The sequence below is a fragment of the Bos mutus genome, chromosome 6 (genome assembly GCF_027580195.1).
Source record: "Bos mutus isolate GX-2022 chromosome 6, NWIPB_WYAK_1.1, whole genome shotgun sequence".
Lineage (NCBI taxonomy): Eukaryota > Metazoa > Chordata > Mammalia > Artiodactyla > Bovidae > Bos > Bos mutus.
The window spans coordinates 40,080,563-40,096,107 of record NC_091622.1 but is presented as its reverse complement, the minus strand read 5'-3'; the positions used below and the strand labels follow the sequence as shown (position 1 = coordinate 40,096,107).

General features: G+C 38.0%; 1 protein-coding gene across 2 annotated transcripts in view; it reads right to left on the bottom strand.

Moving 5' to 3' along the window:
• The window catches only part of SLIT2 (slit guidance ligand 2), a 405,234-nt gene that overhangs the window by 56,731 nt on the left and 332,958 nt on the right, over positions 1 to 15,545 (bottom strand). For both annotated transcript variants that reach the window (XM_005897066.3, XM_070372188.1), the window contains 3 exons: positions 12,332 to 12,495; positions 2,283 to 2,407; positions 2,046 to 2,143 (listed from right to left, as the gene is read on the bottom strand). In XM_005897066.3, coding sequence (XP_005897128.2) covers positions 2,046 to 2,143; positions 2,283 to 2,407; positions 12,332 to 12,495 — 387 coding nt within the window. The remainder of the gene's footprint in view (positions 1 to 2,045; positions 2,144 to 2,282; positions 2,408 to 12,331; positions 12,496 to 15,545) is intronic.

Sequence of the window (15,545 nt, the reverse complement as noted above, 5' to 3'; positions counted from 1 at the left end):
TTTGAACATTACTTTGCTAGCGTGTGAGATGAATTGCAACTGTGTGGTAGTCTGAATATTCTTTGACATTGCTTCTTTGGGACTGGAATGAAAACTGGCCTTTTCCAGTCCTGTGGCCACTGCTGAATTTTCCAAATTTGCTGGCATATTGAGTGTAAAACTTTCATGGCATCATCTTTTAGGATTTGAAATTGCTCAACTGGAATTCCATCATCTCCACTAGCTTTGTTCGTCATGATGCTTCCTAAGGCCCACCTGACTTCACATTCCAGAATGTCTGGCTCTAGGTGTATGATCACACCATCATGGTTATCTGGGTCAATAAGATCTTTTTTGTACAGTTCTTCTGTGTATTCGTGCCACCTCTTCTTAATATCTTCGGCTTCTTTTAGGTCCATACCATTTCTGTCCTTTATCGAGCCCATCTTTGCATGGAATGTTCCCTTGGTATCTCTGATTTTCTTGAAGAGATCTCTAGTCTTTCCCATTCTATTGTTTTCCTCTATTTCTTTGCATTGATCACTGAGGAAGGCTTTCTTATCTTTCCTTGCTATTCTTTGGAACTCTGCACTGCAATGGGTATATCTTTCCTTTTCTCCTCTGTCTTTCACTTCTCTTCTTTTCTCAGCTATTTGTAAAGCTTCCTCAGACAACCATTTCGTCTTTTTGCATTTCTTTTTCTTGGGGATGATCTTGATCACTGCCTCCTATACAATGCAACAAACTTCCATCCATAGTTTTTCACGCACTCTGTCTATCCGATATAATCCCTTGAATCTATTTGTCACTTCCACTGTATAGTCGTAAGGGATATGATTTAGGTCATACCTGAAATGTCCAGTGGTTTCCCCTACTTTCTTTAAGTCTGAATTTGGCAATAAGGAGTTCATGATCTGAGCCGCAGTCAGCTCCCGGTCTTGTTTTTGCTGCCTGTATAGAGCTTCTCTATCTTTGGCTGCAAAGAATATAATCAATCTGATCTGAGTTGACCATCTGGTGATGTCCATGTGTAGAGTCTTCTCTTGCATTGTTGGAAGAGGGTGTTTGCTATGATCAGTGCATTCTCTTGGCAAAATCTGTTAGCTGTTGCCCTGCTTCATTTTGTACTCCAAGGCCAAATTTGCCTGTTATTCCAGGTATCTCTTTACTTCCTACTTTTGCATTCCAGTCCCCAATAATGAACATAACATCTTTTTTTGGGTGTTTGTTCAAGAAGGTCTTGTAGGTCTTCATACAACCATTCAACTTCAGCTTCTTCAGCATTACTGGTTGGGGCACAGACTTGGATTACTGTGATATTGAATGGTTTGCCTTGGAAACGAACAGAGATCATTCTGATGTTTTTGAGATTACATCCAGGAACTGCATTTTGGGCTCTTTTGCTGACTATGAGGGCTACTCCATTTCTTCTAAGGGATTCTTGCCCACAGTAGTAGATATAATTGTCATCTGAGTTAAATTCACCCATTCCAGTCATTTTATTTCACTGATTCCTAAAATGTCAATGTTCACTCTTGCCATCTCCTGTTTGACCACTTCCAATTTACTTTGATTCATGGACCTACCATTCCAGGTTCCTATGCAATATTACTCTTTCTAGCATCAGACTTTACTTCCATCACCAGTCACATCCACCACTGGGCATTGTTTTTGCTTTGCCTGTGTCTCTTCATTCTTTCTGGAGTTATTTCTCCACACTTCTCCAGTAGCATATTGAGCACCTACTGACCTGGGGAGTTCACCTTTCAGCGTCCTATCTTTTTGCATTTTCACACTGTTCCTGGTTTCTCAAGGCAAGAATATTGAATTGGTTTGCCATTCCCTTCTCCAGTGAACCACGTTTTGTCAGAACTCTCCACCATGACCCTGTTTTTAATACTGAAATATCTCGAATATCTATGAGAGGGACTAATATATATCTTCCTTGTGAATTGAATTTCTAGTATTCTTTTTAAAATAAAGCCCTTGGATTTAAAAAAAAAAAAATCATGTTTTCTTATTCTTGTTTCGATCCTTCAGACACAGATCATAGACTAATGGCCTACCAGAATCCATCTTTTTCTCCTTCTTTTAAGTGGCAAGTTCCTCCATGTTTACATGGGTTGCTGATGCACGCATGAATTGGAACATCACAATCCTGCCCCTGGAGAAGAAATGGTCAAGTTAAGTTGCGTGCAAATAAAATAGTTCTCAGCACATAAAGAAATCACAACTGAATAATAAATACCCATCAGGGGGAACTACTTTTTCAGATCTTGGTTCCCACAACAGCTTCTACTTACCTTGAAACCATATGGACAGGTGCAGCGATAAAAGTCAACTGGGTCATTGTTACAGGTGCCATCATTTTTACATGGATTTGATAAGCAGGGATTACATTTAGCTAGAATATTGACATCCACAGGACCTAAAAAGTGATTGAAAAATATGAGAAGAGGATGCTTTCAGTTTCCAGTTCACTGAAAACTATTTCAGTGCCTTAATGTACCAGTAAATTTTGTATAAGATTATACAATAATAATTTTGTATAAAATTATTATAAAGTAATAATTTATCTTCCATGATAAAAATTATGGAAGTCAGCACCATCATATCATCTTTAAGAACAAAACAGGAGGCCGCCTCATTGAGAGACAATGGTAAGAATCTCAGATGTCGAGGGGGACTCTAGGTTGTGCACTTCGGTGGTTAGGATCTGACATTTGCAATACCAATGTCAAAGGGTCAATCCCCTCATTAGCTGAACAGCTTATGTGGATGCTTTCATGGCCAGTGCTTGCAACTCCGCTACTCGTCAGCTGCACAAAAAGGTACACCATGGATCCCAAAGCAGCATGCATGTGTGCCCATGTGTGTGCTGGGGGATGGGGGTAAGTTTAATGAATAAGTAGAAATTCACTAGTGTAATTAAAAATGCAACAGTATGTACCTGTCCTGCTAATAGTAGTTCAGGACTGTTATTTTCCTGCAGGAGATACAAAACAGTGCCACTTTTAAAATAAACCAAAAATGAAACCTCCATTATATTCTTGCTCATGTCCCTTTAGTTTTGTTAGCATATTGGCACGTGACAGGTAAGATTTATGTATCTTTCTTCACTGCAAAGAAAAAACCACTGAAGAGGTCACTACTTGCAATCTCTCCTCTTGGGGTACAAATTAAAAAGCTCTCATAATCCATGAAAGTTCTAGATTAAATGGAGGTTGAATTGAAGTTACTTTCCATTGGTTGCACATATTTGTTCTGTAAGTGGCTAACAATGTAGATAGTGTATTGTCCTCAATAAAATTGCATTCTGTTGATAATTTTCACACCATTTGTGAAAGCTCACTAGACTGCCTTTTGGAAACTGTCTGATGAGGACACTCTGGTGGAGTGCCATTTTTATATTTAAAATACAAATATTGTGTAACATAAACTATACTTTTGCTTTCACCATCAATCTCTGTAGTTCTTTATCCTCATTGGAACAAACAGTCATAATTCTAAGTGATGTTTCAGCACATAATTTCTAGCAAAGTTATCTGAGCCCTCTCCACTCCCTTCCTATCACTGCTGTAACCTTCCAAGGTACCTCCCCCCAAAAAGCCGTATGACTTCTGCTGGTATAAACTTTCTTTAGTCACATTTTTCTACAGAGGTTTTATACTGGTAAGCTGTTGGTCTCCTTACAGAAACTCATATGAAAGAAAATGTGAATTAACATCATGGCCATTAAAACTATTCATATCTAAAACTTAACCTAAAAAATACACATTCGTATTGTGGTTTTGGAGTACAATCCCAAAAGGTAGTGTTCTATATTCTTCAGGTTTTCTATTAACAAACACCTGAAATTTATTTAGACACAGTTTCCTGTTTGTTTGTTTTTTTTAACCTGTTTGGGAATAAATGACAGTCCTGGGGAGGACTGTGCTAATGGAACGGGGTGGTGTTTGAGCCGGGTGATACCTCTCATTAGGGGAGGCCTTGCCAGTGTCCCCTCTTCTTTTTCTTGGTACCAGAATAACTAACATAGTTTTTGTATCAAATTACAGTCATACTGAGTGAAGTTAAGTCAGATAAAGACAAATATATGATATCACTAATATGTGGGATCTAAAAAAATGGTACAAATAAACTTATTCACAAAACAGAAATAGTCACAGATGTATTAAACAATCCTATGGTTATCAGAGGGAATGGAGGGAGAGGGATAAATTGGGAGATTGGGATAGACATACACAGTATTAGATATAAAACAGATGACTATTAAGGACCTAGTGTATAGCACAGAGAACTATACTCAATACTCTACATGATCTCTATGTGGAAAGAATATAAAAAGAGTGTATATATGTATATGTGTACCTGATTCACTTTGCTGTACACCTGAAACTAACACAACATTGTAAATCAACTATATTCCAATAAACATTATTTTAAAATTACAGTTGAGAAATTCCTGGAATTAATACCAAACTGAGCATCACAGAAACTTAATTTCTCACACTCCAAATGTATTTATCAAATGAATTTAGCTACTCAGCACATTGAAGAAGTGAACGGTGGAAGTTAGAGCAGTAAGTTAATGTCACACACCACAGTAAATGACTGTGTGTTTGCTAAAATGATCACACTTAGAATCATCACTAGGAAAGGAAATATATAAATGGTAATGGATCCCTGAGCTGAGCTAGATGAAAGAAGAATCTTGGAACAAAGGCGTAGGATGAAGCAGCTAAGAATATACATCAGCAAAACCTCAAGTCAGCAAATGCAAGGACTGTAAACATTCATCTGGCCACTTCCCAAGACCTTAAGGAAAACTGTCTTTAGTCTATGTCTGTGCTTTCAACCTTGAAAGGCTGTGGTCTGAATGGAGGGATTCGGGGTTGGCAGCTTCTAAGTTTATTCTGTGGAATGTGACATTTTTCAAAAATTATGTTTGATTATTTAGATGAGAAGCCAGAGATTGTTTAAGGAAAAAAAAACTGGGTATGTTTTTAAGAAGTATTTTAGTAGAGTATGCAGATGATAAAACTGCCAGGCTGAAGGAAAAAAAAAAAAGATCCTGCATGCTGCAACTAAGATCTGGCATGGTCAAACATTTAAAAAATAAAAGAGAAAAAAAAATTCCAGGCTGAAGTAGTCTCTGCCCTGATTTTAGCACAGTCAAGATTTATATAATAAATATCTACAGGGCCATATCTGATTAATAAGCACTATCTAATTTCTCCACTTTTTTCCAGGACCAGGTTTGGCTTTTAATATAGCAAATCTGCTCAACTATTTTCAGTATCTGCAATTTCTTGTGGGTGTGGGAAAGGAGATGTGTTGCTTTCTGACAAATTCGGCCTAGCTACAAGAATCAGCACAGCAAGCTTCCCCATGTGCACAGGCTTCCCTTGATGATTTCCTTAACCACAAATGGTTTTGGTTTTGGTGGCATCAGAATTAGGAACATATTCTTCAGCTTGGTAAAGTTGATTACTATGGCAACCATTCTATTTGCTTCTTTTTTCAAATCTCTCTTTTAAAATAAACTCTTCAAAGATAATTTCTTATTTACAGCACTTGAGTTGGAGAGAAAGCTAATTAAAAAGATGTTTGTGAATTATAGCATTTCCAAATAGCAGCATCCTCTTATATGTTCAAATGTCTTAAAATGATATGATTTCTCTTCCTATTTTATTTAAATTACAATTCCACCTAACTAAATGTTCTTCTTATAATGTGATTTTTACATCCACCTAGTTTATCTAAGTCCACTTATTTTTATATTCTAACCTCTTGGAACTATATCCCTTGGACATACAAGTCAAACAGTGGAAGTATTGCCTCGTATGTAAAGTCAGGTGCATTTCAAAGAGAACTCAAGAAAAAAGTAGAGGATACTTAACACCGGGAATACCTAACAAGCAGTTCAGTAATAGAGACATCTATGGATCAACTACTGAATACAGCTGTAAGAGAATGTGGAAAATGGGAAGGCATGTTTTGTAATATGTGTTTTAAGTTTCTGCAAGGCAGGAGTTCACTAGGTGAATGGAAATATGAATTGGAAGTTCATAAGAAAAGTCATGGCTAGATACTTGAAGCTATGGGACTGAAATTAATCATCAGAGCTGAGGAGAGAAGTCCACTGTGTCAATAGTAAAGAGTGGGTAAGAAAAAGAAGTCAGCAAAGGAATGAAGAGACAACAGGAATGTACAAGCAGCAGCAGTGGCCACCAATGTGCACGATGAAAAGAGGGCAAATAAAGAAGCTAAAAAGAAGCTACTAAAATGGGCAAGAGGGAGCCCATTGGTATCCCTATAGTTTCAAGGAAGGGGTAGTTCAGTTCAGTCACTCAGTCGTGTCCAACTCTTTGAGACATCATGAATTGCAATACGCCAGGCCTCCCTGTCCATCAGCAACTCCCAGAGTTCACTCAAACTCAAGTCCATTGAGTCGGTGATGCCATCCAGCCATCTCCTTCTCTGTTGTCCCCTTCTCCTCCTGCCCCCAATCCCTCCCAGCATCAGAGTCTTTTCCAATGAGTCAACTCTTCGCATGAGGTGGCCAAAGTACTGGAGTTTCAGCTTTAGCATCATTCCTTCCAAAGAACACCCAGGACTGATCTCCTTTAGAATGGACTGGTTGGATCTCCTTGCAGTCCAAGGGACTCTCAAGAGTCTTCTCCAACACCACAGTTCAAAAGCATCAATTCTTTGGCGCTCAGCTTTCTTTACAGTCCAACTCTCACATCCATACATGACTACTGGAAAAACCATAGCTTTGACTGGACAGACCTTTGTCGGCAAAGTAATGTCTCTGCTTTTGAATAAGCTATCTAGGTTGGTCACAACTTTCCTTCCAAGGGGTAGAGATGGTCCCTAAATGACAGGGGGTTAAAATCCTACAAATGCGCGTTATATAAATGGTTAAACAAAAACACAAAGATGGGTATTACGCCTCTGGGATCCCTGGGCTTGGACATTTGCTACAATCACATATGAACTTAGGCCAGAAAATTAAGTTCTTAAATCACACTCAAGTGAAAAAGGGCAATAATTATTTTATGGAGTTACTGTATCAGAGATAATATGGATGTACAACATTTAAGAACAGAATACAAATAATTGGTTCTCATCTCCTATTAAAATAAATGTCTGTTAAAATTTCCCCAGTGTTCGAAGTTTTTAAAAAAAGTATAATAAAAAATAGCCTTTGTTTTTTAAAGACAGTGCTTTTGGCAAATAACGATGTACAAACCTGAATATTTTTTTTTAGCCAGTGAGAAAATCATAGCCCCCTACAGCTATGGTTATTTCAAATTTATAACTATGTGGTAGTGATACTAAATTTGAAGAGAATTTGATACGGTTTTAAATTCTACTTCAAAACTGATCTATTAAAATTTTCATTACTTCTAGTTGGGTTAAATTATTTAATCCCCTTCATACTTTAAATAACTAAGGTCAATATTAATTAACAGTTTTGAGACACAAAATAAGACTTTGAGCTTGTTAAGAATATCCCCTCCCACACACCCTCCAACAAAGGATATTGATTCACTGGGGAAAAAAAAAAACCTGATGACATTACAATTTTATTACTGAGAGATGTGAAAGTTTTTCCTAGAAATTCCAGAACCTAGAGGATTCTTAACTTGTAAAATTAGCAGAAGACAGCAACCATGTGGTGGTGGAATGTTGGTCATTCTGGGATATGAAACGGTCCCAGGTTTCCTGACCCTTAGCTGATCTTCACAGATAAGTAATGAGATATGTTGAGCATCAGTTCCTCGCCTCTTGATCTGGGTTCCTGGCTACCAGACACCTGCCCATAGGAGCTGCTTCCCCTGATTTATGTTCCATTCTTGTTCTACCTGACACACTATACCAGTCTCCTGTTCCCCTGATGGACCTAGTGGTACTGGTTGTTGCTGTTCAGTTGCCCGGTTGTGTCTGACTCTTTGCGACCCTATGGACTGCAGCACATCAGGCTTGCCTGGCCCTCACCATGTCCCAGAGTTTGTCCGAGTTCATGTTCATTGCACCCGTGATGCCGTCCAGCCATCTCATCCTCTGGCATTCTCTTCTCCTTCTACCCTCAAGCTTTCCCAGCATCAGGGACTTTTCCAGTGAGTTGTTTGTGCTCATCAGATGACCAAAACACTGGAGCTTCAGCTTCAGCATCAGTTCTTCCAGTGAATATTCAGGGTTGATTTCTCTTAAGATTGACTTGTTTGATCTCCTTGCTATCCAAGGGACTTTTAGGAGTCTTCTCCAGTACCACAGTTCAAAGGTATCAATTCTTTGGTGTTCTGCCTTCTTTATGGTCCAGCTGTCACAATCGTACATGACCACTGGGAAGACCACAGCCTTGACTATATGGACCTTTGTTGGCAGAGGAATGTCTCTGCTTTTCGACACACTGTGTAGGCTTGTCATAGCTTTCCTGCCATCAGAAGAAGCAATCGTCTTCTGATTTCATGGCTGCAGTCATTGTCCACAGTGATTATGGAGCCCAAGAAGAGGAAATCTGTGGTATTGGTTACATTTCCACAACTGTTTGGTTTGGATATACATTATTAACATTGTATATATGTTTCTACCACCAAACTTCCATATTGTTTTGTAATTATCCCTTAAAATGTATCTATTGGTAGAATATAAGCTCCATGAAGGCTAGAGATTTTCTGTCCTATTTATTATTGTACTCTCAATATCTTGGGACCACTCCTGTTGTATAATAGGAACTCACACAGTACTTGTTGAATGAAAGAAGCAGTACACCACTTGTTTACATTAGACTGTTCATTCTGTTTGGTGGCTTCCCAGGTGGCGCTGGTCGTAAAGAATCTACCTGCACTGCAGGAGACAGAAGAGAAGCAGGTTTGATCCCTGGGTTGGGAACATTCCCTGGAGGAGGAAATGGCAACCCACTCTAGTATTCTTACCTGGAGAATTCCATGGACAGAGCAGCCTGGTGGGCTACAGTCCATGGGGTCGCAAAGAGTTGGACACTACTGAAGCGATTTATCATCACATGGTTCACTCTTAGCACATTTAAGTGTTTAATAAATGTCAAATTAAAAATGAACAATTTAGTTGTCTATATAGCTAAAGCTTCCTGAACCAAGAACAATAAAGGGACTATTAGAAATTAACAGTATTCTACATTCCATGCTGGTGTTTTCAATGAAAACCTGGAAAGGGCAAAATCTCCATTTTCTGCTTGAGCACTCTAATTTCATCTGATATTTAAAAGATGAAAACAGGACACCTAGGTTATAACAACAAATCATGATCATCTGCTTCCCACTCAAGAATGTCCTAATCTGGGTATTAATTAAATATACTCTGATAATATATTTCATGCAATTCATTTATTTCTGTTGTGCACTAAAACTATAATATTATACCACAAAGAAAATACTCTGCAAATGTAAGATAAAAATGGTATTGCGAGAATTGATTTCTCACAATAATAACAGTGTTTTCTAGCAGAGAAAACATTTAAATTCTATTTAAATATACCTATGTAAACATGTTTGCAAATAAAGAATATTCATCTTCCTGCTGAAATTTGAAATTACATATTTACAAACTTTAATATCAGGAATATGTACTTCCATGACTTTCATGAATAAATAAAACATATTAAAACTGGCATAACTATGGCAAAAGTTAAAATAAAATATAAAAAACCAAAATTATAAAATATTTAAAGCAGCATTATTTTATTACTTTCAAGCTCATAAAGCATGTAAGCTCAAAAACATAGTACTCAGTAGATTTCCCAGAGTTAATTATTTTAATGAATGGATTAGAATACTGTGCCCCTTACCAATCCAATTAGTAAAGTAAATATTTCTAGCAAAGCACGTGAGACTGGTTCACAATATTTTGACAAATACTGGACAATGTTGGCAAAGAACATTATGAGTTTCAATGTTTGCTATCTTTCTAAAATTATGTTATAGAAGAACCCAGTAAATCTAAAAGCTTGTTAAATGCAGTTACACTATATTTATTGAGTTTTCAATGTTTATGCTTCTTGCATAGACATAATACTTATGCAGTTTAAGGTATACCCTGAAATGTGTGTGATGTGTTACTTTGATAACTCAGTGACTAGTAAACTAAACTGCCACAGTTCCAACATTTTCCTATATCACAGCTGGGCTCCTGCAGTTCCTCCAACCTGTCCTTACACTTGCCTGCTGTTCAAGCAACTGGCCTACACATTCCTGCAAGAAACCTTTCATAGCTACTCCGAAAGGACGTCTTCCTCTGAGCCCCGTAGCAACAGCACTACTGAACATGGTAGCCATTAGCTACATACAACTACATTTAAATTTAAATACAATTAAAAATTCACTTCCTCAGTTGCCTTAGCTACATTTCAACAACCACATGTGGCTAGTGCCTACTATATTTGGATAGCACAGGTACAGAACATTTCTATCACTGAAGAAAGTTCTATCAGGCTCTACTGATTCAGACCAATGTTCCCTTAGTATAGCTTATTTCCATTCATGCTATACTAAGAACAAACAATACTATTAATGGAAAAAAAGTCAAACCAGTTAGGTATAAAGAGACATTTATTTTATGCATGTATGTTCATTTGTGGCTCAGACGGCAAATCGTCTGTTTGCAATGCAGGAGACCCGGGTTTGATCCCTGGTTTGGGAAGATCCCCTGGAGAAAGAAATGGCAGCCCACTCCAGTATTCTTGCCTGGAAAATCCCATGGATGGCAGAGCCTGGTAGGCTACCGTCCATGGGGTCGCAAAGAGTCGGACACGACTGAGTGACTTCACTTTCACTTTCACGTTCATTTGTATTCATCAGATTTCTGGGAACATTTAATAGATTAATACGGACTATGATGCTCTAAGAATGAATGTAAGTATGTAGCTTTTCTCAAATTTACATTATCGTGAAATTATTTTTTCAAGAAATATCTCTATGGAATCCTAAACTTAGAATTATAGATAAACACCAGCATTTTTCAAAGTGGAGTATGAGCATCCCTGGGTACAGAGAAGTGTAAAAATAGTCTGCAGTTGCTCAACTTGCCCATATAGCCCTTCTAGAATTACTCTGCCCAATAATATGCCTACAAGCAAGCTTTATGGCAGTTTCTCATTCCCTATCTCCACTCTGACCTTACAAAAAAATGGTATACTTCTCAGTCCACCAGAAATTTACCATGTGGCACACTGCTCCAAGGGAATGTCAGAGATTATAAAATTATAATTTAAAACACTGGTTATTTGCAAAGGCTCTTACAGTCAATGCACATAATCCCAGAGAGGCATTTCCAAGAAAATTTACAGTTTGAATATAAGTGTTAACATATTGATAAATAACTATGCTGCCCCAACCAATGCTCAATAAGTATTACTGGCAACACTTACTTCTAAGAAAAAATTAGAAACTCATAGATCTTTACTGGTAGCAAATTTTAAAAATGCAAAATATATACATATTTTTTGTAGCAAAGAATGATACAATTCTGAGGTATTTGAAATATAAATTCAAGGAGAAAAATAAAGTTCAAGAAAAAAGAACAATGCAAAATATTGAGGATCTTCTTTTTATTTCTTTCAAAGTTAGCTGTGATATTGAGATTTACTTGATTAGAAAAAGTGGAAAGATACACAAAACAACTTTAACACTGGTTATCTTTTGGCATTGTCCTTAATTGTTACATTTAGTTCTTCAGTCTCTTATTGTTCACATTTTCCTTTTCTTTAGTTTTTCTATATTGGACATAGATTAGTTTTGTAATAAGAGAAGAAAATATGTTACTAAGACACTGTATAGAACTCACAAGTACATAAAACAAAGGAAAAATAAAAGGATCCAAACAAGTGAGAACAGCACCATCAACATAGGAAAAGTGCAGCACAAGAGGTGAGGCAGAAGGTCTGGCCTGAACATGGGGAAGGGCTCGTGCCTCCTTACCTGGCATCAGGAAGCCACAGGGCCCTGGAAGCCCTAGGAGCAGGGCACACGTTTAGACAAAGCAAAAGCAAAATATTTTACTTGTTAGAGGCCATGAGAGGAATTTCCAGAAATTGTGTACTCTTCATTTCTCCTTATATTTTAAAGAAAACGTAGTCATTTCCAATGCATTGTTTCTGCAATTTATTTGAAAAGCCTAGTTCTTTACTAGGGCTCCTCATGTAACTGCTCTGTCTTCTCCAAGCACAGGAGGAAACAGTAATTATTTATTGGAGTTTTTTAGCTGTCCCTCTGAAACCTAGCAGCCCATGGTTTTCTGTTTCTTTTTTAAAATTAATACGATCAAGTTTTATTTACAGAAGAAGGACAATGGTTAAAAACCATACCTTGACATGTAAATTTTTTGGAGGGAGTTGTGAGAAGTAGTTTATCTGCCATTTCTCCAGGACCAGCACAGCGAGCAATTCCCGGCTCTTTGTATTCCGACTTTACCCAGTCGGATAACCACTGCATGTTACAATCACAGTAAAGAGGGTTGGCTCCAATTGCTCTGGAAAACATCACCACAAAAGCACACAAAGGTACACGCACACACACACAAATATGGAAGTATTGTTATTTCCTAAGGGAATGTAACTCGGTGATGCTTACTACAAGTCCCTATAGATTTGCTGATAAAAATGAAAATTGGAGGCATTAGGGATTAGGGATTCCCCATTTTTCTCACTTATGTGCAGTGTGATTTAGTGAGTTGTCACCCGTGTTAACAGCCAGCTTTATAAGGTCTCCTGTATTTGCAGACAGCTTTATACTGGGTACAAGCGTGCCCTAAGTGTAGATAACACTTTCTTCATTCACCAATGATTTACTTAGAATCCAATCACTATGCCAGGTTCTGAGGACTCCGCTATGAATAATACATTATTTTTAACCTCCAAAACTCCTTCTGCAAAGGAGAGTAACATAAACTCATACCTACAAATAATTTTCACTATAAGTGGTATAGTAGAAGAATTTATAACTCAACAAAGGGTAACTTTTCTGGGAGCCTGGTGGTTTAGGAAGTCTGATCTTTTAGATATTTGGATTTAAGCAGATGGAGAAGGTTGGAAAGGATGGTTTAGAGTCAAAGACCAGTACAAGACAAGACAATAAGGATGGATGTAAAATAATAAAGGTGCATAAAGCTAGCTCCCCAAAGCTGATTTTGAACTCCCTCTGTCTCTTTAAAGTTTTTCATATTAGAAAATGAAAAACTGGTGCCTATTTATATAAGCAGCTATAGTGATAGGAAAAATAATCAAGATAATAGCATTTATTGCATCATTATGATATACTAGAACTGTGCTAAGCCATTTCTATTACTTATCTCATTTTATTCTAAATAGAAGAGGTATGAGATCAATACTGTTAATAACCAGTTTACAGACTGAAAAACTGAGGCCAGAGACATTAACCAATGGGTTCACAAGCTTCCCAAGCCTGGGTACAAACAGTATATGCATGAAGAAGCATTTAAAAACTGATTGATTCTGATTTATAATCAACTTCAAGTTAGTAATATTTCTAGGTATATGGTTTATGCAAAATTATTCTTATATGATGAGACTTTCAATTATGCTTACAAAACCACAATACTTTATATTGTAGCTGTTTTAATGCCCAACTTTGGCCAAGAATTGGAATGAAGTAAATGTTATGCTTACATGTATTTCAGATTCAAACCTTTCTTCTAAATTAAAAATGAGGAAAATGATGTTCTTGAGCTATTGGATCTCATCTCTACTGACATTTCCTAACTCCTTACTGTGCCAACAGACACAGTAAGAAAAGTGAATGGAGCAGAGCTCTCTATGACCCAGGGAGTAAAAGACAATTGTATAAAATGAAATACATGACAAAATAAGACACATGACAAATCGCTCTCACTGCTGGAGAGAAATGTCACATAGCTCAAGCAGCACCTTCCCAGGCAGACTTTTCTAGTTCAGCACCCTAATACTAGCAGAATGGCCATTTCTTTAGTCAGCACTCAGCCACAGCACCATAGTCCTGCACCCCTGAGCCAGGGATCTCATTCACATGGACTCTCAGGCAAGTGGCTTCCGTGGAATTTGTAGAGGAGTGGCCCTGACGTCCACTTTGAGGTAGGTGCTAGGCTGACACGTGAAAAAAATGGAGGTCTTGCCTCCAGGGACCTGGTAGTTTAATGTAAGGGATATTGAAAGTGAGCACCAGTCAGATGGACAAAAACCTCCATTGATAACAGAGCCTCTGTAAGGGAAATGCAGGTGTAGCACGGTTGACTACTGGCTCCTATTCTCTGCCCATTCCCTTCTCTCAATTATCTGAACTTCTTATCTTCTTGGAGTTTGGTAGGTTTTGGAGAGGAGGACAAACAGAAGAAAAAATATAGCAACTTTTTCTGGAGAACCAGGAACCAACTGACAATGATGTTTAAACTGTCACCAGGTGACACCAAACTGAGCCTGACAAAGCTCTGGGTTCCAGGGCTGGTCTCTGAACTTCCTTACAGGTTTGCTACAGTCTTAACAGTACAACTAACAGTAATGAAATAGAGGAATTTGATTCAAGTGAGATTTTTATGGATCTCATTAATAAACTGCTTTATTGTACTCCCAAGGAATATGGAGGTATAAACAACCTGTCATAAGAAAGAATGCAAAGGAAAAACATTTCACCCAGTGTGAGGATTTGGCCGTTTCCTTCTATCACATAGTAATATCTAAACATTCTCTCATTTATTTGTACATGGTACCATAGTCAATGCTAGGCTTCCCCAGTGGCTCAGTGGTAAAGAATCCACCTGCAGTGCAGGAGACGCAGGCAGGAGAGATGAGGTTCATTCCCTGGGTACAGAGGACCCCCTGGAGAAATGAAATGGCAACCCATTTCAGTAGTCTTGCCTGGGAAATCTCAATCCAAAGGGTTGCAAAAGAGTCAGACACAACTGAGCAATTAAACAACAATGATAGTCAATGCTGAGTAATATTTGCTCAATAAATGAATCCAGTTTGAGCAAATCAGGGTGGGCTTCTTGGAGAAGGTGACAATTGGGATGTGACTTGGATAAACAAGGTTTGGGCAGACTGAATTGAAGGCGATATAATATTCAGAATCAGAGAATATTAAGAGAAAAGGAATAGACTAGGATGCTGGGGGAGTTCCCTGGTGGCTCAGATGGTAAAGAATCTGCCTGCAATATGGGAGGCCTGGGTTGGATCCCAGTGCTGGGAAAATGCCCTGGAGAAGGGAACGGCTACCCACTCCAATATTCTTGCCTGGAGAATTCCATGGACAGAGGACCCTGGCAGGCCTTCTCCATGGGGTCGCAAAGAGTCGGAAACAACTGAGAGACTTTCATTCATTCATTTACTCATTCAGGAAGCTGGGGAGCCACATTTGTAATAGGAGATATTTTTATAAGCAAAGAGAACTCAACTAACAAGGAGTTAGGAGCAGAAGGATAAATTAAGGCTATCTTGTAAAGAGCACTGAATTTAGATTTAAAATCTTTAGATCTTCTTTAAAGATGGAACCAATCACATTTTATGATATGACAATAAAAAAATGGCAGGG